Genomic DNA, 23,599 nt, shown 5'->3' on the forward strand with positions numbered 1-23,599 from the left:
GTGAAAGTCATTAATTTACAAAGAACTCCTTCAGAGTAAGTACAACAGTTTAATAGTGGACACCTGCTGGCATATAAAAGCTGCCTAAATTCACCAAAAAAAATTGCCTTTCTCTGACTTAACTAGCATCTAACTAGACTGAGTCAAAAAAGATATACTTGAGTATTATTTTAAGGAAAATACATTGTTTACAAGAATGATAAAACATTACGAGATGCTACATGTGTATCTCTAAGGCTTTAGAAAAGCATATGAAGATTGTATTTGATCATGTAATTAAAGATTGCATACATAATGCATTGACGTCAGTGTGAACTACTTACATGATGAAAGTTAAGCATCAAAGATCTAGGTCACTGTTTGTAAATCATGTTTACATAATTGATTCTTAAACTTCCTTTATTCCTCCTCCTCCCCAGTGGTTACATTTGATATTTTATCAGATGATTACTCAAAGGTATGTTTAATATTTTATTTTTAATGTCTATTGAGAACTGAATTATTTTAGACTTCTAAGTATTAAAGGGATACTGCCAATACAAACTTTTGAAGTTGATGAGTTAAAAAAATGAAAGTCCAGTTTCTTTAAATAGCATGTCCTGACTCTTTAAAATGATCTTTAAAATGTTTTATTTTTTTCTGCCTCTGTTGTTTGGATGTCTTCTCCTGAATAGTCAGGATACAGGACAAAGAACAAAACTGGAAGTTAATGCAAAGTTTGGTCAAAAATACAAAAAAATGAAATGTGAAAAAGAAGGAAATGTCTTTACTAATTTCTTTCAGTTATAGACATTTTAGGCTTCGTCTATATTAGTAACAGTGTATCGGGTATGCGTACCTATATGCCTCAGTGACTAGCAGGCTGCGTCCACACTGCAGTGTACAGCTACACATGGCAGTGGATGGTCCTCTCCTCACTGCTTCTCCCCTTTCCCTGCTGCCAGAGCCTTCAACTTTGACAGGGAAAGCTCCCACAGCAGGAAAGGGGCAAGGCAGTACACTGCTAAAAATAGCAGGGTAGATGTGGGAGGCATTTTTCAGGTGTGTAAAGAGCTGTGTAGGATAGATACTCCCGCGGTTCTGGTGCATCTTTACTCGCCTAAGCAGTTCCTCACCATTTACAGTACTGTTTATACTCGTGCTGGGGGCTATTCTCTACACACCACTGTAAATATAGACATAGCTTTAGTCACAGTCATTCACAACTACAAGGTAGGTACAAATTTTTCAGACAGAAATGTGATTTTTTTTCAAATTGACTGTTCCTTTAAATGTGAATGTATTTAAGGTGCTGATTGATCAAGTTGTTAACATGTGTCTAATGTTAAGCATGTGAGTAATTTTGTTGACTTCAATAAGACTACTCAGATGTTTAAATTTAGACATATGCTTAAGTACCTTGCTGAATCAGGACCTCAGTTTCCCTGGACAGACATTGCCATTTTATTGGATACATAATCTTGTTGCTTTTCTAGATTCAGAATGTCTAAAATTCTGCCACCTGCTAAATAACTAAGAATAACTGTGTCGGCATTGAAGGGGAAAAGGAGGGAACTGATTCTATGAGTTACAGTAGTCTTCCACCTGCTTTCTCTCTAAAGGTACGTCTACACTATGGAGACTATACTGGCATAGTCCAGTAGTGTAGACGCAGCGTACATTGACAGAAAGGGGTTTTCTGTTGGTGTAGGAACACCTCGTCCCGAGCGATGTTAGCTACATTGATGGAAGCACTCTTCCATTGACATAGCTGCGTCTACACTGGGGTTTATGTTGGCATAGCTGTGTTAGTCAGAGGTGTGATTTTTTTTCATACCTGTGACCAATGTAGCTTTCTAGACAAAGCCTAAGAGAAAATGCTGGCCATCTTAAGGACTGAAAAAGAACTTGTGAGGTTATCAGAAGACATTTTTGTTTACAAATTAGTTTCCTGTCTGGTTACTAAATATAGTCTTGCTTTTTTGTGTTTAGCTGAAATTGCCAATATATTCAGATGTAGAAAAACTATCTAGAGAACTTGTCTAACTCCATATTTTCCTTGTTGTATGTCTTTTTTTAACTTTATTATCCAAAAACATACTATATAATCAATAAGGAGAAAAACTGAAAACCAGTCCAAATAATCCTACCTACTTTAAATTAGCAAAAAAAAACTAGGAGTACTTGTGGCACGTTAGAGACTAACAAATTTATTTCGGCATAAGCTTTCGTGGGCTAAAACCCACTTCATTCGCCCACGAAAGCTTATGCCCAAATAAATTCGTTAGTCTCTAACGTGCCACAAGTACTCCTAGTTTTTTTTGCTGATACAGACTAACACGACTACCACTCTGAAACCTGTCACCATTTAAATTAGTAGTGCATTCAAGATATTTTTAATCGAAGAGGCATTACTCTGGAAGTATTTACTATTGGATGTTTTTATGACTCACTGTGTAGGTTTAGTAAGGAATGGTGTTTTTGTTCCCTGACCTTTTCAAAGAAGGTTGTCTTTCCATTTGTCTGTTACCCGTAGCAGTAGCCAGATACATTAGGGAAGTTGATCTTGTCATCCAGTGGTTTTATTCTCTAGGAATAACTCAGTGGTGGCAGAAACTGACATGATGCTAAGGGAAAACTAATATAAAAAAGTTCCACTGAGTTGGATCTATTTATTAATAAAGGAAAACCTGAGTGTTTTCCGTTCCAGTATTGTAGAGACTTTCCAAAAATATCTAAAACAACAATTATTAGAGATTGAGGGAAACTTCAACATTTGTATGTCCTTTAATTACTCTGAGCTTACTTTATGGAGGCATGAAATTTGATTGTGTTTTATTTTTTAGGTACATTTTGAAAAGTCTTTAAAAATTCTTTTTGTGTGGGAAGTAAAGGAGGATGAATATTCAGATTTGTCCTTGAAAATAAACTGCATCTCTGCTCCCCGTGAGAGTGATCCTTTGATGTCTTTCCCCCTTTCCTTCTGTCGGTGGACTTAAAACATGCTGTTAAAGCTTAAATTGAATATGATCTCATTTTGCGTTAATCTCTTTAACTTATTTTCTATACTGCTCCATGCTTCAGAAACTTCCTTTAGTTTTACTAGACTGTCAAGTTAGAACAGAAGAGATTCTAGTTAGACTAGAGAAGAGAATTGACCTGGGCATCGTTGTAAAAAGCTGAATGAAGAGCTCTGCTTAATGTGCAGCTGTGGTCAAAAGCCAAGCAAGATGTCATAGAATCATAGAATATCAGGGTTGGAAGGGACCCCAGAAGGTCATCTAGTCCAACCCCCTGCTCAAAGCAGGACCAATTCCCAGTTAAATCATGTTAGGCTGCATGAGGAATTGGATGGAGAATAATTTGGAAAATGTTGTTATGCCATTATATAAATGAATGAGGTGGCCTCATTTGCAATATTAATCACCCACATTGTAAAAAAATAAATAAATTGCAGAATGATCAAGGGTGTGGGAAAACTATGTTGAAGAGAGAGTGAAAATATCTGGATCCTTTATGTTAGAAAGGAGATGAATAAGAGGGGACATGATAAAATTATGTAAAATAATTAATGGTCTTGAGGATGTAGATCAGGAATTTCTGTTCTCCCTGTTTCATAACTCAAGAACAACAGATATTCAATGAAATTAAAAGGTGGCAAATTCAAGTAATTTTTCGCACAACCTGTAGTTGAATTCTGGAACACATTGCCACAGGAAATTGTTGAGGCCAAGCATTTAGCAAAATTCAAAATAGGTTTGGACTTCTATGTGAATAACATGAATATCCAGAGTTGCTATAATTAATGGTAACAAATTGTGGGGAATGGATATTCAACCTCTAGCTTCGGGGTTTAAGTCAGTCTCTAGTTCTTGGATCATGAGACCTAATGTATGGGGCAGATTATCTTGCATCTATCTGCTGCAGCATTCTTACACCTTCCTCTCAAGCATCTGGTGTGGCCACTCTCTGAGACATGAAACATGATATCAAAGGTGCACATCAGTTAGACATCGGTCCTTCCCTTCCCTTCAGGGAGTGGTGATGGTAGGGGAGCTGTTCATATATGCATACAAATTTCAGACAAATGAACAGAAAACGCCACCACCATTATGCAACTTTTTAAACGCATGTGTAAATTTCACTAAAAACATTGATCAAAGGCTACAGAAATCATTTGGAAAGATTCTCTTCAAATTATTTATCAAAATCTCTCCCCATACCCAATGAAAATAGCGAGTCAGGATCAATGTTAGTAAATTTTACCACTGTTAGTTAAATACAATGTTGTTTAAAAATAATAGCCAAATCAGTTGGTTTTGATAAAAACCTGTGAGTTTGAAAAATAACTGGAGTTTTCTTTAAAGAAAGAGTAACGAGGGTGGGGAAGGGGAGGAAACCATCAGAAAAACAACCAACCAACCCCCAAATCCTTTCTGCTTTGTGTTTTCAGATTGTCTTCTTGCAGTGTGACAGATACGTTGAGTTTCATTCACAACATGGCCGTTATTACAGGACAAGAATACCAAAGTTTGGTAGAGATTTCTCCTACCACTACCCATCATGTGACCTGTATTTTGTAGGAGCAAGGTATTGATCCAGATGGGCTGGTCTTTGTTTTCATTTTTCTTAGGACTGTTTGTTTTTTTTTCTTCAAGTATAAAATGAAGCTAAAAATATACTGTAAAAATTGACAATTCCATCTACATGCATAGTGGAAAATAATATTCTTCGGTGAAGAGTAGAAAATGTTGGTGATAGAAAATCTAAGTTGGTTCATTAAACAGAAGACTTTACAAAATTAATTGCAATAACACTCAGGAAGGAAAAATCATACACAAATACTAATTTGGGAATAACTCTGTAGACAATAATACTGCAGAAAAAGATCGGGGGAGGATATTGGATCACAATTTGAATATGGGCCAACAATGCGATGCAGTTGCAAAAATGGCTGATATCATTCTGGGGTGTATTTACAAGATTATCATATGTAATATATTGGAGATAATTGGCTCTCCTTGGCACTGATGAGACCTGAGCTGGAGTATTATGTCCAGTTCTGGGCGCCATACTTTAAAAAGATGTGGACAAATTGGAGAGAGTCCAGAAGAGAGCAAAAAAAAACAATAAAAGGTTTAGAAAAACCTGACCTATGAGGAAAGGTTAAAAAAACTGGATACATTTAGTCTTGAGAAAAGAAGAGTGATATGTCTTCAAATATGCGAAGAGCTGTTATAAAGAGGATATTGATTGATTTCCATGTCCACCGAAGGTAGGACAAGAAATAATTAGCTTAATTTTCAGCAATGGAGATTTAGGTTAGATATTAGGAAGCACTTTCTATAAGAGTAGTTAAGTTCTTGAATAGGGGACGCTGTGCAATCACCATCACTGGAGGCTTTTAAGAACAGGTTGGACAAACACCTAGCAGAGATGGTGTAGACATACTTGGTCCGGTCTCAGCACAAAGGGCTGGGCTAAATGTCCCCTCAAGGTCCCTTCCAGCCCTGCATTTCTGTGATTCTTTAAGTCCTTTCATTTCCTTAGTCTGTTACCATTGGATAGTTCTATGCCCAGTTACGTTATGTTTTTGAAAATAGCTGTCAAAAATTACAACACAACATACTGTCATGTTAAATCATGTGTATTATGTAATTTAAAAATCAGAAAAATCCAAAAGTCAATTTATATTTTTCCATGTTTGTCCTTGTTGATGATTTTGTTATAATTTTACTAAATTGAGTTAAATTGTGTAAAAGCATGAATTATAGAGTCCCTAGGAAGGCAGGGGAGTGAAAGCCATATGTAGACCTTCAAAGTTTCAAACCAAGATGAATAGTTGGTTGTGGGTTTTTTTTAAGGAAATAATTTATATTTTATCTATAAAATAAATAACAAACAACAGAAAATACTGAGAGTTGCTAAGGTAACATGTTAGAAAATTAACACATTCCTTATCTGGGAAGGTGTAGTTTTTAGTATAGTACCAACACTTTTTGTTGGTGAACATTTGGAGATGGGAAGAAAGATTAGTTGGGCATAGGAGTTTCCCTGTGCTATTCAAATTAAGTTCTGAAAATTTATATTTGCTGTAAAAATGAGATCTAAACAAGAATTGTCTTATGGTTTTCACTCATTTAAAATATGCAGCATTTAGAGAGAAATAATTAACTTTAGCTTCTTTGTAGTTCTGAAGTATACAGATTAAATCTGGAACAAGGAAGGTACCTGAATTCTCTACAAACAGATGCTTCGTAAGTAACTACAGTTTATCATGTTCATTACAATTTTTCCAGCAGGGGGAGCCAAATATTTATCTTGCTCATTATCAATAGCACATTCCATGTGCAATCCAAATGCACTTTAATGTAAATAAAGGTATATAGTTAGGAGGAAGCATGGTCAATTCTGAGCTTCATACTTTAAAAAAATCTTCGCTCTGACAGTTAGACGTGTTCAGTTTATTTCTATGGATATTTTTTAATTGTCTAATCTGCTCTTTAAAATAGATTTTATGAAACTTCCTTTTGATTAATGTGCCCTCATATAACCATCCCCAGTGCTCTTCTGTCTAGCGATCATATGTTGGCTGATTTCTTGCAGTCTTCATGGCAGAAGTGGGTCTTGAGAAGGGACTTGGAGGAGGTGATAGACTTGTAAATCATTTCAGGGAAGATTTCAAGTACAAGAGGGGATGAGAAACAATAAGATATTTATGGAAGGAATGAATAAGCAGGCAGTTGAGGGTGGGATTGTTGGTAGGATCTTGGTTTTGGGATAAGCGTGATAATTAAAATTGTTGTAGTTCTTCTAAGTCATTTTGTGGGTCATTAAACTTTGCCCCTCTTTCTATTCTAGGGAGAATAATGTCTGTGACATAAATCCCATACACTGCTTATTTGCTACTGGGACAGCTGAGGTAAATGTTTAAATTAACCTTTCTAAATTAACCTTAACTGTGGTAGTATTTCTTTCTCATTTCTTGGTGATCATATGCAGATCATAGAAGTGAATCATAATATATAGCTGAAGAATTAATTTGATCTAATGTATTACGTTAAATGTGAATTGATTAAGATGTTGGACAGCATGGCTGTTTTCAGAGCATAATGCAAACACAATTTCTTGCACTATATTGGATGTGGAGACACTTATGATTCCACAAGAAAACAAAGAAAATAATCATCACATTTAATTTTAAAATATAGACATATGTATAACTTAAGTAGCCTACACATATCCTGTTACTATTTTAGGATTTAACATTTTAAAGATATTCAGATCTGATCGTATTTTTTTAGAAAAAGAAGAAAACTAAAATGTGGCAATTAGCATGTGATCACTTAAATCCAATTCTTCCATGAGCTGTTCACCTTTACAATTAAAGTGGCTTGTCAATAGATCCAGCATCCTCTCTAATTTTGATTTCTGGTTTCTGACAGGGCTAAATAATTGCACTGTAATCTTGAATTATATATTTTTTGTCATTAATTGTTTATTCTGTATTTAGGGGAAAGTGGAATGCTGGGACCCTAGAACAAGAAATCGAGTTGGTGTGTTGGACTGTGCTTTAAGCAGTGTAACAGCAGATACAGAGTAAGTAATGATTGGCTGTTAGTGCATAATGTTAGGTCCTGATCCTACATTCCAGTCCTGCTACACATCAGTAATCTCGTCAACATTAGTGTGTAAATGCTGTAGAATTGATCCTTTATCTGGAAAGTTAGGTCTCTTATTTCATTGGTCTGACAGGCAAAGGCTAACCTTTAAAAATGCACATCAACACAATGCTTGTGAAGATGAACAATAATATTTCTGAAAAATGTATGTCATTGGTGTCCCCATTAGTTTTTGTATCTAATTTCTGAGTATATAAATAAACATTCAGTATTTTAAGCCATTAACTGTAGGCATTTTAGCAAATATTCACAGTCTTTACTAAAAGGAAAATATAATTATAAACATTGTTCTTTTCAGGATAGATGGCTTACCATCTATTTCAGCACTGAAGTTTAATGGAGCTTTGAATATGGCTGTTGGCACATCCACTGGGCAGGTAGGCGTGCTGTTGAATTAACTTTCTTTGCCGTAGATCTTGAGAGATACAGTTCTTGTACCAAAGACCTGGATCTTTTCAGACATTCAGTATAGTTGTTCTGAAGCCAGTTTGTACTAGCGAAGGAGTAAAATATACACAAACAAACATTTTTGTTTGCATACAAGATAGTAATACTCAACCTTAAGGCACAGAGTAACTGCATCAAGAGGAATTAAAGAGCTACAAAATAACAATGTAGTGATGTCCTAATGGGATGGCACAAAATCTCCCCCACATGCACAACATCTCAGTGTAACTTTTGGTTGACTCAGTAGTGTGAGGAAGTTACTGTTTTTTGTGGTTCTTCAGCTGTTCAATTCAATGTATCATATCCACTCTCCTCCTACCCCACCTCCTGGCTATTGTAGTGAAAGGGGTTATTTTTCATCTTTCTTCCAACTGCTCCCGGGTGAAGTTAGGGATTGGCCAACTCCAGTTTATTGATTCAGTATTACTTTGGCTGTCCATGTGTAGTGCAGTGTTACAATTTCTTCTGTCTTCAGTATTCTGTTTGACTGTAGAGCCCCAGGTTGAGTATTGTTTGTGTACATCTGCTTTCTGAGTACCTGTTCTGTATGTTTTGAGAGAGCCATTCACCTGAATGCTTGGGGTGCGAAGTCTAATGTTGCTGAACCAGAAGAATATTTAGTATTAGCATAGCTCTGCTCATGTGTAGAACTGGGTGCTTTACAAAGGTAAGTTAGCATTAGTCTCCACACTTCACATTTAGGAAATTGAGACACTGTCCAAGGCCCGATGGCAGATCAGTGGGAGAACCAGGACTAGAATTTAAGTCGCCTGAATTCCAGGCCAGGGTTCTTACCTACTGGACCACATTACTTCCCATAAAGGGAATGTGAACACTAATGTTTTCAATGAAAGAGTGAAAATGAAATTCCCAGGTAGTAAGTTGATTAAAAATTGCTAAATCCCAAGGGGCTTCTAAGAACCTGAGTTACATATTTTACTTGAAGTTACCTTGCCTTATCACCATCTTGTGCCATAAAGGAAAAATAGCACTGGAATACACTAGGCAGATGACAGCACAGATAACACTTCATTTTCGGTATTTACTAGGAAGTATGGTAAATGCTTACGTTCATATATGATTATCATAGTACTGAAGCATCCGTGTGGTATTGGTTTAAGACAGAGGTGGGCAAACTGTGGCCTGCGGGCCACATCCAGCCCGCGGAACCATCCTGCCCAGCTCCTGGCCGGGGAGGCTAGCGCTAGCCCCAGCCCCTCCTCTGCTGGCCGCGCCGCCATGTGGGCAGTGCTCCAGGCGGCGGGGCTGTGCGCTCCTGCAGTGCAGAGCAGCAGTGTGTCTAGCTCTGGCCGGGCGGCACGGCTGCCAGACATGCTGCTCTGAGCAGCATGGTAAGGGGGTGGGGGGCAGTCAGGGGACAGGGAGCAGTTGGATGGGGCAGAGGTTTGGGAGGGATGGGGGGCAGGGAACAGGGGGGTTAGATGGGGGGGTCCCAAGGGGTGGTTATGGGCGGGGGTCCTAAGAGGCGGCAGTCAGGGGACAAGGATTGGGGGGTGGTTTGGATGGGGGGGTTTTTGAGGGGGGCAGTCAGGGGGTGGGAAGTGGGAGGGGGCAGATAGGGGGCGGGGCCAGGCTGTTTGGGGTGGCACAGCCTTCCCTACCCAGACCTCCATACAGTTTCGCACCCCAATGTGGCCCTTGGGCCAAAAAGTTTGCCCACCCCGGTATAAGAGATTAATTCAGAGTAAACCAGGCTTATTTCTTAAACAATAATCCGTTCAGAACTTCAACTGCTTCTTAGTTATATTTTTACAGACTTGTCTAAATGCAAAAGTTGTACCAGTTTAACCTAAAGGTGATGTTGTACAAATTTAGTTTAACCGGTACAACACTGAGAGTAGGCCAGGTCTAGGTTGAACCCTCTTGATTAGATAGTACAGGGCATTCCTGTTGTCTTTATTTTTCCAGGTTTTATTGTATGATCTCAGATCCAGTAATCCATTAATAGTCAAAGATCACCAATATGGCCTGCCTATTAAATCAATCCAGTTCCAGGATCCATTAGATTTAATAATATCTGCAGATTCACGAATCGTAAAAATGTGGAACAAGGACACAGTAAGTCTATTAAATTATTTTTCTTAATTTTGTTCGTGATTTGAACTTATGTCTTATGTCTGCATTTCAATATAGTGAGGTTTTTTTGTGTATCCTAATTTGCTTAGTATTGTTAGATTCTGTTTGACTTTACAAACACAGCCTTGGGAAAATCTTCAGTAAGCTGTTGTGTATTCAGATGCACAGACTGTTTTCAGCAGTTATATAGTTGCTTATAAGCCTTTTTTAAAGAAAAGTAAAGGTCTAAAACATATGTAAAATTGGTGAGATGTAAAAAAAACAAAACACAAAATGTTTTCCTTCCTCTGTCCTTTTGGCACAAAGTCTGTTTTGCCCAAAATGCCCTTAATTCATTTCTAACCCCTGTGATCAACATTCTGTAATTCAAGGAGTCAGATGCTTATATTTATATAACTATGCCAGTACAAAGAAGGAGAAATTAAGCCTACATTCAAATTGCAATGTGCAATATGTTATATATTGCATTAACTGAGTCATTTACAGTAGATCTTTTTAACCTTATAAGCTTAAAAGGCAGAGATACAGTTGAGCTCTCAGCCTGAATATCCATATGATGCAGGAGATGTCATGTTTGTTGGATGTGTGACAATCTTTGTCTTATGATGAAGTGATATGAATCTGATGAAGTGAGCTGTGGCTCACGAAAGCTCATGCTCAAATAAATTGGTTAGTCTCTAAGGTGCCACAAGTACTCCTTTTCTTTTTGTCTTAATCTGTGCATTCATACTAATATTCTGTATGGAATTTACTATGCACAAATTAGCAGATCCATAATAGCGCTGTTGTAACTTAGTTTCATTTCAGGGTCTTGCATTATTTGCTGTTTTTCTCTTACAAGTGCTTGCATTACAGTCCTCAATGACTCACTAGCTGTTCTGCTCCTGTACTCCTCTTCTGACTTGATGATGGACTTTATCAAGAGAAGTCACAGCCCATTTAGTAGTTTCCAAATGCTTTATAGCCTATTTCAGTCAGTTTCAGGGTTGCACTATTATTTCTCCACCACAGGAAAACTACTTGCCTTTACAAACACTGAGAGGCCTTTTAGGTTCACCAGCTTTCTTACAATTTTCTATGATCACACATGGGTTGGTTGGTAACAAGCCCCTTTGCAGTAACTGTATAGTTAGTTACAAGGCTTGATAAATCCTTGACTAGTGTGTAAACACCAGTGCTAGCCTCTCTCCATTTTTCTTAATTTCATACATTTCTCTCAACGACAGTTAAGCACCATAAAGCTTAGTAGGTGGCTCCTGAGGTGGGAAGAGAGAGAGTTTCTTACTGCAGGAGGCAGCGCTGGGTTTGGACTCTTTCCTAGAGTGGGTGCCAACTGGCCCCACCTCCACCAGATGTTGGTTCCTGAATATCTCTGGCTGAGTGCCAGCTGTGCAGAGGGAGATTGGGGTGGAGAGTCTCTGGCTTTGATACCAGAGTAGCCCCGTGCTGAGACGTGCCTTCAGGTGGGGAGCGGGAGGCTTTTGTCTGCTGAGATGGGGGTGGGAGAATGCTCTTCTGTTAATCATCAGGGAAAAGACCAGAAGTGGGTGGGGTAACAGCATTCGCCTGGGAGGTAGGTGCGACTGCTGCAGGGAAGGAAGAAGAGACGAGAAATGGGATCCAAGTTTGCTCTGCTTTTGTCCCTCATTTTAGAACACTGAGGACGTGTATGATCATGCTTTTAGTACTATGGCCTAAGTCTTAGAGGCTTCTTTCTTACTGGCTGTCTTTTAGGTGCTTTTATAAGCAAACATATCTGTGCTGTCTGGGTTTTCCCACTCTTAAAATAGTCTTGCTTCTGAGTCCCTCTAAATTTGCGCAATAATTCTGGATTCAGTGCAAAACAGGTTCTGACCATTGTGGTCATTAAAGCTCACTTGGCACATTTCAGGTGAGTAGGAGTAGATGTGCCATTTCTTCAATGATAACAGAAAGGGAAAGAATAATAGGAATAACTACAAGCTGGCAAGGAAGAGTATGAACCAAGTGGGTGCCAAATGGCTATTTCAGGGCTACAGCTGCTTTTCTCTGTCCAACTCAAAGGGCCAGTCATCATAAAATTATTCTGGGAAAGTTTTCTATGAACGAGTGACCCTGTAGTCTGTGCAGTCGGAGAGAGGTGCTTGCAGAGAAGGGACTGAATTCCTACATTTTCAAGCAAATCCTTTGCCTTTAGACATCCGCATCTTTGGTAGTAACCTAATGCTTGAAATATTTTTATATATTAGAATTTCAAGCGCTATGTTTCAGTGTGTTTTTTGCTGATGTTTCTATAATGAAAATGGAGACGGACATCAACTGCTTCCCTCATTCAGTGCCCTGCCACACACGGTAGTTTCATTGTCCAGGCACCATTCTAATTGGTAATCACATTCTTCCTAGCTAAATTCCCCCTGTAGATTCTACATACGGTTTTCTTCACTTTGTCTAAATTGATGTGTAGTGTTGCTATGCGTTGTTAAACAAATCACGTTCCACTCAAGAACAGGCTGTCTTTCAGTTACGGGTGAAGTGATCGGCATATATCACTCATGTATCTCAGTTCATGGTTGAGGATTTGAGATCCTCAACTGAACGGCATTGTATAAATGCCAAGTGGTTTTAAATGGCTATTTATGATATAAGATTATACCCAGAATATACTGTATACCTAGTTTTCACCTCAGTGTAATTAAGAAGCAGGTTTGGCATCCTTCTATGTCAATTTGTTAGAACAGGCAGAGGCTCATTCCTTCTATGCTGTCAGTAAAGGGATCCATTTTAAAATATTTAAAAACAAAACTTCATTAAAAAAACCAACAGTTTGGGTCACAAAATTATTTTAATGCATATCTTGCCTATCAGTGGGATTATGTGTAGCAACATGAACTGAAAAGGTTGTTCAACAACAGATCTTACCCTTTTCTTAATGTTGTGCAGCATTGTTTCCTGTTTATCTATTTCTCCTGTTCTGTTACTTTGGATATTTTTTAAAATAGTGTCCTCTTGTCTTACTTCACTATAGTAGTTTGGCTATAAACTGAGATGTGTCTTTTTTTTTTTTCTTTTTTCTTGATATATCGAGTCAAATTCCTGAAGAGACACACAATCCTTAAACTGCGTACTTTTAATATCATTATTAAATCACTATTAACCTCTATTCCAGTCTTTCTAAGTTACTTACCACTGGATCCTTTTATTCAGACCTCTTTAATACAACGTTAATAAATTACAGGTAGTGTAAAGTGCTATGCCATGCCTTATGTTACACACAAGAATAGGGTGGGAGAACCAAAGCCCACACCCAACCTGTCATTTCAGCTCTCTAGTATAGATGGGTTACTTATTAAAATGAGACTACATAGAACTGGCACATTCAAACTTTGCCGAAACGAGGGCTACATTGGCAATTTGCCTTGAACCTGAGGGCCCCATCCAACTTAAATAAAATGGAGTAGATTGCTGACATCCCCATCTTCAATGCAGCAGTTCCAAAAGGGAGATTACAAGTCCCAGCATGCAGTGTTGTATTTTGAGTTGAGCAACCGGTAGGCCACATATTCTTATTGAAGAGCTGGTCAGCCAGGGGCTACAATGTAGAATTCCTTGAGCTGCCTTTGCCATCATAGTGCAAAGCCTTGTTTGTACCATGCCTTGCCTGCTGTACTCTTCCACTATATTTTTAATTTCCATAAGGGCTACTTTTTAATCGGTTTGTTTTATTGAACTTTGTAATTGCATCATTTGAAATCTAATGTATTCTTCCTACTATTTCAGGGGAAAATATTTACTTCCATGGAGCCAGAACATGATATCAATGATGTCTGCCTTTATCCTAATTCAGGTATTTAAAATACCCTAAATACCTATTACATTCAACAGGTAAAGCACCTCCTGCCTTAGGCTGTGATCTCCTTAGCTGTCATAGTGATGGAGAGTCAGGCTTGGTTGACTTTGGTTGGTAGACTTTTTATGGAGCTTAGTGTGGTCTTATTTGTATCCTCCTTTCCTCTGAGTCGGTAATGAATCAGTGGACACTATGGTTATAGGCCACTGTACTGTCATTCGGAGGATCAGCTGCTTTTGGCCATTGAAAATCCCATGCCATTTTTCATAAGAGTAGTGGTTTTAGCTCTGTGTCCAGGCCAGGACCTAATTTGAGTAAGGAAAGTTTTCTTTTCAGAACTGGACAAGTTTTTTTTTCGTCAGTGTTTTGACAAAAAAAAAACAAAAACACACATTTAAAACGTTTGGGTTTTGTCATAATTTCCCATTTTAAAACCGACAATTTTGATTGTTTTGAAAAGGAATAATTTATTTTCCCATTCTGTCAATTCTCCATTCCCACAGACGTTTTTTCAGTGTGTGTGGGAAGTTAGATGGGTGGGGGAATCTCAAAAAATTAAATGTTTGAATCTCAAATGAAAGGTTTTTTATTAGTTTTTTGTTGTTGTTGTTGAAAAACAAAACAAATTTTGAAAATTTTGGTCAGATTGGTTCTTTGGCAGCAGGCATATCCTTTGATTCACTATTGTTTTGCGGGAGGGTAAGAGGACTGACTGTTTTCACAGTAAAATCTGCTGTGTCATTGGCGTGTTAAGTCATGACGATGACAACACTGTGTTACAATTCAGTTTGGTCTTGCCTGTTATACGGCAAGCCAGCTCTGCTATAGTTAAGATTCAGGTGCACTTTATAATCTGCATGTCTACTTGGATTATCTTGAAATTTACTATGCTTCATAGAGGTGTAGGTGGTGTTAGTTGTCCTTGTTTGGGCTCAGAAGAGTAAGGGGTTCCTGAGATACAGCCCCCTTGGAAAAAACAGCATTTTACAAAATCTGGTTCTTATAATATTTTTTGCATGCACACCTGGGACTCTACCTACATCTCTGATCATCCTCCAACTGATCTTAGTCTGTATTTATCTCACCTAGTGCATGGCACCCATTGCTTCTTTGGGGAAGCAATATTGACGAAGTTATTAAAGAAGAGTTTAGTCTCTAGAATGGCACATACCAAAACTATCAAGTCAACAAGATTGAAATACAGATGTGCAGCAAAAGTAGGACTAGAGGGTTTCCAGACACCTTGTTGACAGTATCTGGGTAGCTCAAGAGAAGATGCTGTGGTTATTGAACAGAGCTACACCCATGCACTGAGAGTTCAAACCCTAGCCTTATCAGGAATCTGAGAATGATCTGTAGGCATACTGCTACTGTCTGTCTCTGTCTCTATTAAGGGTTTTTTGACTTTTGGGAAATGTGCCCAGTCAATTTAGAAGGAGCTCTGTTTTCTGAATGATAATCAATTACACGTGCCCTGCGTAAATATATTAGAGTAATTGCTGGGTACTTGCTACTTTTCCACCTGGGGATTATTATAGCAGAGTGCTAGCATTGATTAACTGGAAGGAAGATGAAAGGCCTTTAGGATAATGTAATCATGTTTCCTGAACAATGAAACTGAGTGTCATTAAAGGAAACCAGGTCGCAGGATCATTTGATCAAGGTGTACCTGATACACAGCCCTCTCATACAAGGTGCTTATAACATTGTTAGATTCTTATAACTTTGTTGGTGCAGAGCTAGGGAATACAAGGGGTCAGAGCAGTAAGGTGGAATGTAGGAGGATGTTGGAGTATTGCTGGAGGTCTGGGGGATGAGAGGGCAGAGGAGAGGGGTCTAGGTGATGAGGGGGATAAATGGAAGGGCGGTAGGGACAAGGGATTGTGGGTGTCAGGCCAAGAGGAGGGAGTGGGGATTAGGGATGGTAGGACGGATGGGTGGCAGGAAGTGGGTGGGGGATTAGAGGTTGGAGGCTTGTCAGCTTCACATTCTCCCCTTCTGTGTTCTGAGTCCCTCTCCCTGTTCCCCTGTGTGTGCCAGGATCTGGGGAGATCTGAGGCTGCCTTCCTTCCCCCCATGTGTGTGCTGGAATGTGGGTTGGGAGGGGAGTCTGCCCCTCTCTGTATTTCCCCATGTGACCTGGTATTTGCGGGGACCATGGTTCCCCTGGAGGATCTGAATTCCTCTCTCTGTCCCCATGTGTGTGCCAGGATGCAGGGGGTGGGAGGACCCTGTTCCTCTGCGTGGTGAGCTGAGAACAAGCATGCATGGAAAATGCACCAAGTATACAGTGCTGAGTCCAGGATGGGGAGCGGCAAGGAGTATCTGTCCCTCCCCTCAGAAAATGTCCCCACTGACTCCATGCTAGTACCTATACTGTTCCTGCAGCCTCTCCCCAGTTCCTCAGTCTGCAGCTCCCACCCTGACACCTGGCTCGCCACGGGAGGACTCTTGTGGAGGGAGAACCAGGCCATCTTGGACAGCAGAGACGGACAATGAGAAGATAGCACAGAGGGAGTGAAGGGATTAACAAGCAGCCAGTGCATTCTGTGGCCAGTGTAATTGTTGACAGGGATCCAGAGGCAGTGCAAAGGGAGTGCTGGCCTGTGGTACATGGGGATGCTGAGAAATAATTTTTTTTATAAAAACAAGGAAATTAAATGTCCCCAACGTCCATTACCTCATAATTAAGATTGCCTAGTGGAGCCTCGTACCTTTCTGGAACATGGAGGCTGGCTAAACTTCTGAAAACCAGGAAATAGAGTTACAGTAATGCAAACTTCTGAAAACTAGGAAGCAGAGTTAAGGTGCAATCCATTGCAGTCTTAACTCTGCCCTTGGAGTGATGCTCCAATGTGCCCATAATATGCCTACTAACAATCTGCCTTTGCAGTTAGTGCAGAACACTCAGGGAACAGGGCACATGATTACTGTAGCACAGAGTTTAATACTTTATGTTTGCTAAAGTAAAACTTGTATTCAGGTGAGGGGTACTAGCCAGGAGCTACCTATACCTGCCCTGCACTCAAACACAGCCTTCTCCACAGACACAACAAAAAACTTGCTAAAGTGTACAATCCCTTTGTCCTTTTGCACAGGATTTCATCAAACACTGTACTTTCATTTACCCATCATTAAACCTACAGACCACTTTCACATCCCACCTCACTATGGCAAGAAGGGCCCCTATGCACCACTACTCACACAACTTCAGAACTAGTGCTGAAATGAGGCATACTGCGTCCCTCAGGCTACACACGCACCTCTTTCCTTTTATATCACACACAGGGGGTGCCTTGGAGAGAGGCTCAGATCACTCCTTCTGTATATCTCCTTAAATCACAATCACAGTTTTGCCAAGCTACTCAGCTAATCCCTCCGCCACTCGATACAACTTCTCATAACATAATGAAGGCAGCTGGAACGCATGCACATAATTCCCAGTGACTGTTGCCATCTCGGGGGTGGGGGTGCAGAGTTAAGGTTGAGTTGGCATGTACCTTATCTGTACTTCCTGGTTTTCAGAGGTTTATATTCGGCCATTCTCCACGGTTTTGGAGGGCATGAGGTACCACTGGCCACCCTTAACTCTGAAACCTTAACTCTTCGTTATCTAAGTTGTGTTAACTAAGTTTTTGGGTGTATAATATTGATTGAGACATAATCATATTTCCATTGAGTAGAAGTCTCTCTGCCCCATCTGCTTCTGTTCACTGCAAGTTTCTAAAGAACTTGTTTTTTTCAAACAGGCTCCAAATTAATACTTCCCATTGAAAAGAGAGTTCTTGCTTATTCCAGTCTGTGAAATCTCTTGCATATAAGAAGATTAGTCTGGTCTGTGGTTTGATAGGTGTGTCTCTGTTCTCATGAAAGATGGTCAAGGCTAACAAGCTGAGACAGCAGAAACATGCATAGGAGACTTCTTTGATCAAGACTCTCTTTTTCTGTTTCTCAAATTTCCCCTGTGGTATACACCCAGGTACTGTCCCTGAGACAGTTTCCTCCTCTAATTGTTGGTGGAAACTTCCCAAGATGCTTACCTTTACTGTCTTCTTTGAAGCATTAGGCATAATTGGTAAACTGCTTCTACCGTTCTGTCTTTGGGGTTTTCCCTGTTCACTGAATGAACGGTTTTTCCTTTTCTAGTGGTAGTGAAATGCTAATGCTCCAAGGCACTGTTAATCCATGAAATAACCATAAATCGTTCTGGTTTTGTTTAGGTTGCCCGTAAACTTTTCTGCACTTGGTTTTTAACCTTGCTACTGTGACTCTCTTGGTGTTCCAGAAATATTCAGCCCTTTTTTGGTCTTCTAGAGTCCAACTGCATTGTGTATTTTTAATAAAGGGATTGTCTGGAAGGGATTATCCCCACCCATATTAATTGTGTGCCTCTATTTGGGTATAAATTGTATTTCTCCCCTCTGGCTACATGATGATTGATTGCATTATTCATAGTCTCAGTGGAATCTTTTAGAATGTTTTTAGGTCAGAAAGTTATCTAAATTGATTGCCCCCCCCCACACACACAACACACACTCCCCTTCATGCTTTTTCTTATTTGTATTATTTAAAGGTCATTTATGTAGGAAAGTCAAATGACATAAATGCAGAAATATATGCTGAATGTCCTTACCTACTAGTTTGGGGGGGAGGGGGAGGGAGGGGAGTATAGCATATCATTTGTCACATCAAGTTTGTACAGAGCCTGTTGCCAGTTCTAGGTTTGCTTAGATTTAATAATACTTGACACTTGTACCTCTCTTCTTGTCTTCAAAGCATTTCAGTTTGCACAATTCCTCTATAAGAGTAGGTATTTCCCATTTTAAAGTTGCACAAATTGAGGTACAGTGATAAACTGGCTTGTTCAACAATATCATAAATACAATTGACATCTGTGTCACAAGATCCTGGCTCCCACTTCTGTACTCAGACCATACGTCTGATTCCCAGAATGATGTATTCTGGGCCATCACCAATACTGTAAATGGCAGTTGCTTCACTGAGACGGTCTATAGATCCCCAAGTAACAGGAAACTAAAAATTGCTACCGATGAGGACCCTATCAATGCGAAGGAAATTTTTCAAAAATTTCACCCCAGAATTAACATTGTTTCATCTCCATTGGTGCTGACCACCAAGTTAAGCACAGTATTAATTAGACGCCCTCTGAGCAGAGTGAGAGGACCGTAGCAGCCCCTGGCAGCCTACATACAGTGGGGCTCATAACAGTGCTCACATCAGTGGAGATGAACCAGTATTAGCAATAATGGGATTTTTTTAAATAGGGCAATGAGGCAGGGATAAGCAACTTACTTGGGGCGCAGTTGACAGGCTCTATTCAAGTCCTAATCAGTTCTGTTTCGATATGCTGTAGTTAACACTTTTTTTTTCCTCAAAGATCTTTCATGTTTACTCAGATTGCTATTCTAATAACTGTTCCTTTTTAGTCTTATTTTATTTTATTTTATTTTTAGGAAAAAATAATTTAAGGGAAATGGAATTGATGTACAAATCTGCTTTGTATTGAATAGGACCTATTTTCTTAAAACACTTCTAAATAAAACAATAAAATAGATAAGCTAGTCTTTTATGGCCATTGTTTACACCATGTAATTGTCTCTCTCTTTAGGAATGCTGCTGACGGCCAATGAAGACCCTAAAATGAACATCTATTACATTCCAGTAAGTAATGCAAATAAGTTTGGCCCTGCTAGAAATATTTATGAAATATTGTTTTAAAACTGTCAGCACTTTAATGTAACACATTTTCTTGTCCAATTGTTCTATAGTAAATTTTGTGTGCAGACTGAATTAATTCTGGAAATTTATAAATAAGGCTTCTACGCATGTGTAATAATTTGTAAAATCTATTGCTTAATCTCATACTAAACTAGGTATTGGAAACAAAGTGTGGTGTATTTATATTACATCATTATTTTATTGAAAATCAAACCTGAAGCTTGCCACACTCTTAACAATTCCTAAATTGACTAGTGGCAGTGGGGAAATTCAGTCAGAGCCCAAGAGAGAGAATCTATCAACTTGTTAAGATAGATCATTAAATATAAAATGTGGAACTTACCGTCAGGATATAAACTGTCTTCTGAAATAATTACCCTAGCATCATAGTTCAGCTATAAGCACTATATTCATGGCTGCTGCTCTGACAGCCATCTTAATTTTGGTGGCAGTTCTTAGCACCTCGTTACCCAATGTCCTATTTGAATTGGAGCTTTTGATTTCAGAAATTTAAATATATCCTCAATCTTGAGGTATATTTTAACCAGGCTTGTACCCAATCTCTAGTTGCTCACATACAGCTACGTCTGCATTTTAGTCTAACGCATGCGTGTTTGGATTCTCTTTAAAGTGTATGCACACGTCTTTATCTCTACAGTGTTCGGGTGCTAATATACATGTGAACAATTTTACATGCAGAAAAGGAGGCCACCTCTGAAAATAGATAGGCCTTTCACCAATCATTATATTCATGTTGGCTCTATATCATGCATATAAACCAAAAATGTTGGTATATCTGACCACAGAGAGGGCCACCAAGCCTTTTCAACATTCTGGCAACGCTGCCCTTCCACAAATCTGACTTGCTCTACAGATTGGCTCCTTAATTATCATTGTTCATTCAATAATTTGTTCCTTCTGAGTCCAGCATGTAGTTTGAAAGCTTTCTGTGGTAGCATATGAGTTATTGCAAAGTTCTCTCTTTAGGAAGATTGAAGTTGTGTTAAAAATGTTTCAATCTAGTGTCTTGTCAGTGTCTTCAGTTCAACTGAATAATTTGGTGACTGTACTTCTTGTCTCTAAAACAGCTTGAAAATTTTCTGAGTATGTTGCAGTATCCTTTTTTGTGCATGTTATGAATATCACATGTGCTTTACAAATGTAGTAACTTACCTATATTCTGTTGTGATGGTGCTGGGTTTTGCAGTGACAAATCCAATGTTGTTTCATAATGAAAACATTGCATGCATGCCTTCTTTTTCACAGACAGGCATGCTATGTTACAAAATGCTATACTCAGACTTATTTTGGTTAATTTCCTTTTCAATGAGTACACACGTATAAATTGTAAAACAACTAAAAAGAATCCATTTTGTCCATCTCAAAAGTCTGAAATTTTAAAAATCCTCCTAGGACTGTTGAATTTACACAGTGTTTCTGAATGCAACATTTTGCATTATATTTTAGATTATATCTGAGAAATGTAAGTCACGCATAGCCAGACATTCCCTAGCGTAGAGCATTTGTACTTGTACTTGTGTAGAGCACAAATTATTCCAGTTACAGTCAGCATTAGCCTAGACTCAGAATTTTCTCCTTTGCCCCATTTTCCTGTTAGCATATGTCTTAACTGTGTGTGAATCTATCCACTTTTGATTAGACCATGCCTTCTTTAGGAGTTTTCCCACCACAAATACAAAATATGGTCCTGGAGAGAGAGACTAGCGCTTAGACATCCAAATGATAAATGTTCTATAAATACTTGTAATAGATGAAGTACGGGTTTTGCAGGACTGTAGCATTAGAGGAAATTGAATTTTGGTGTGGAGATCGTTGTCCAACCATATAAGAAATTTAAATTGAGTTCTCTCATTCACCTCAATGAGGCTGTTGAGTTTGAAGTCTACTGAGGATAATTTAAATGCCAACATATGTTTTTAGTACAAAAATCTGATCCATTTAAAATGGAAAGTTCTGGTACACCATAAAATATATTGAATTTAATATCAAAGTAAATAGCTGGACTAGAGGGGAAGAAAGCCTGGAAAGGCAGTGCCACATAATTCAGGGGGTCCATGATGCATATTGAATCTAACGTGTCACGTGCTGAATTTGCGGTGAACTATTTCTTGAAGTTAAAAATGTGAAAATGTTTTTACAGACTTCATACTTAGCAAATGGAAATATAAAAGACAGAGATCAGGTTAGTCCTAAAATATTTCATGGCATTTATCACCAGGATTAACTCAGCATTTCTTAGTGTCTTCATGCTACAGCTTTACTTTTTGAGCAGTCTGGCTCAGAAACAGGCGGATTCACATATCCATGTTTCCTGTAGTTTGCATGTCAGTAGATGATGTAAAAACAAAAGTATTTTTTCATTTTTCTTCACACTTCTGGCGTCCTAAGCAATGTGATGGTTCCCTTGCAGAGAGACAAAAATTGCTTTAGCCCTGTGGCTACTCTGAGCAGATCTTAACCTCCAAGACCCAGCAGCTTGCTGTTCTAACTACTCCAATTTTCCCCAGGCAAGTTTTTTGACGATTCTGGGATTGGTTTGAGCCAGGATTCAATTTTACCAACAAATAAGGGCTTAATTTATTTGTTTATTTGCTGCAAGTTAGGCATGAATAGTGCTTCAGAAACCCTGTCTTTTTGAGATGCAGACAAGAGCTGATTTATTATCCTTTAGTTTCACAACCAAATAAATGCCGTCAGAAAGGGCTTACTAATGTACAAGGCAATGTTCCTTCAGCACCTTTCGGGATAATTTAATGTGCCACACTCGAATAAAATCCGTTCAACTGATCCTGTCTCTTAATTATTTAGCATGTGCATAGTCGTCTAGCCAAGTGACGGCATCTTCAGTGGCGTGATGCCATTCTTCTACGCCACCGCTGAAGCTAGTAAGCAGGCATTCATCAACAATGTGCGTCATCATCTGTATTGCGCCGCAGCTGCATAAAGGGCTGTCACAAAGGCTCCAGTGATACTGGTTGGCTGCACAGAGACCTTGCCCGATCCAGAACCTGTTCAACAGGGACCACTGACAATGGGGCAGCTCATAACCAGGCAGGGAGATTGTGGGGTCGGCGACAAGGGACTGGTTGGGGATTATAACAGATATCCAGTCCTCTCGCCAGAGTGTTTCTGCCCTAACATCCTGGCGTGGCGAATGAGACCATAATGGGTGACGTGACTGCATACGTGCAGCTGATGGTTTAAAAAGGTCATTTTGCAGCAGCAGGCTTGAGCTGGCATGTACTTTCTCCAGGCTCCGGGAGGTGCTTAACTCAGGCAGCTCCCAGAAGTTGCCAGCATGTCCGGCTGCTAGGTGGAGGGGTCAGGGGGCTCTGCGTGCTGTCTGCGCCTGCAGGAGCCACCCCTGCAGCTCTCATTGGCTATGGTTCCTGGCCAGTGGGAGCTGTGGAGCCGGTGCTCTTAGTGCAGGCAGCACACAAAGCTCCCTTGCCACCCCTGCACCTAGGAGCCAGACATGCCACTGCTTCTGGGAGCTGCACGGAGCCAGGGCAGGCAGGGAGCCTGCCTTAGCCCTGCTGTACCGCTGACCGGACTTTTAGCGGCCCGGTCAGCAGTGCTGACCGGAGCCACTAGGGTCTCTTTTTGACCAGGTCGAAAACCAGATACCTGGCAACCCTAGATAACATTTAGTCATGTCCCAAAGGGAGCACAGAGGCAGGATGCCTTCAGGAGCTCCCTGGTACACCAGAACATAGATGCTGCTACGCTCATATATGTAGCAGGGATAGTAATGGATGTGTCTGCTCTGTACCCCATCGTCACCCCTTTTGGGGTGCAGCATGTACCC

The 23,599-nt window shown here is 39.5% G+C and overlaps 1 protein-coding gene across 1 annotated transcript in view; it reads left to right on the plus strand.

Annotated features, from left to right (window-relative positions):
* NOL10 (nucleolar protein 10) overlaps nt 1–23,599 on the plus strand; it is a 93,726-nt gene that overhangs the window by 13,947 nt on the left and 56,180 nt on the right. Inside the window, exons 5-13 of the mRNA XM_048845474.2 lie at nt 420–457; nt 4,433–4,569; nt 6,171–6,236; nt 6,841–6,901; nt 7,493–7,578; nt 7,960–8,038; nt 10,038–10,187; nt 13,962–14,028; nt 19,661–19,713. Coding sequence (XP_048701431.1) covers nt 420–457; nt 4,433–4,569; nt 6,171–6,236; nt 6,841–6,901; nt 7,493–7,578; nt 7,960–8,038; nt 10,038–10,187; nt 13,962–14,028; nt 19,661–19,713 — 737 coding nt within the window. The remainder of the gene's footprint in view (nt 1–419; nt 458–4,432; nt 4,570–6,170; nt 6,237–6,840; nt 6,902–7,492; nt 7,579–7,959; nt 8,039–10,037; nt 10,188–13,961; nt 14,029–19,660; nt 19,714–23,599) is intronic.

The sequence above is a fragment of the Caretta caretta genome, chromosome 3 (genome assembly GCF_965140235.1).
Source record: "Caretta caretta isolate rCarCar2 chromosome 3, rCarCar1.hap1, whole genome shotgun sequence".
In the NCBI taxonomy this organism is placed as follows: domain Eukaryota; kingdom Metazoa; phylum Chordata; order Testudines; family Cheloniidae; genus Caretta; species Caretta caretta.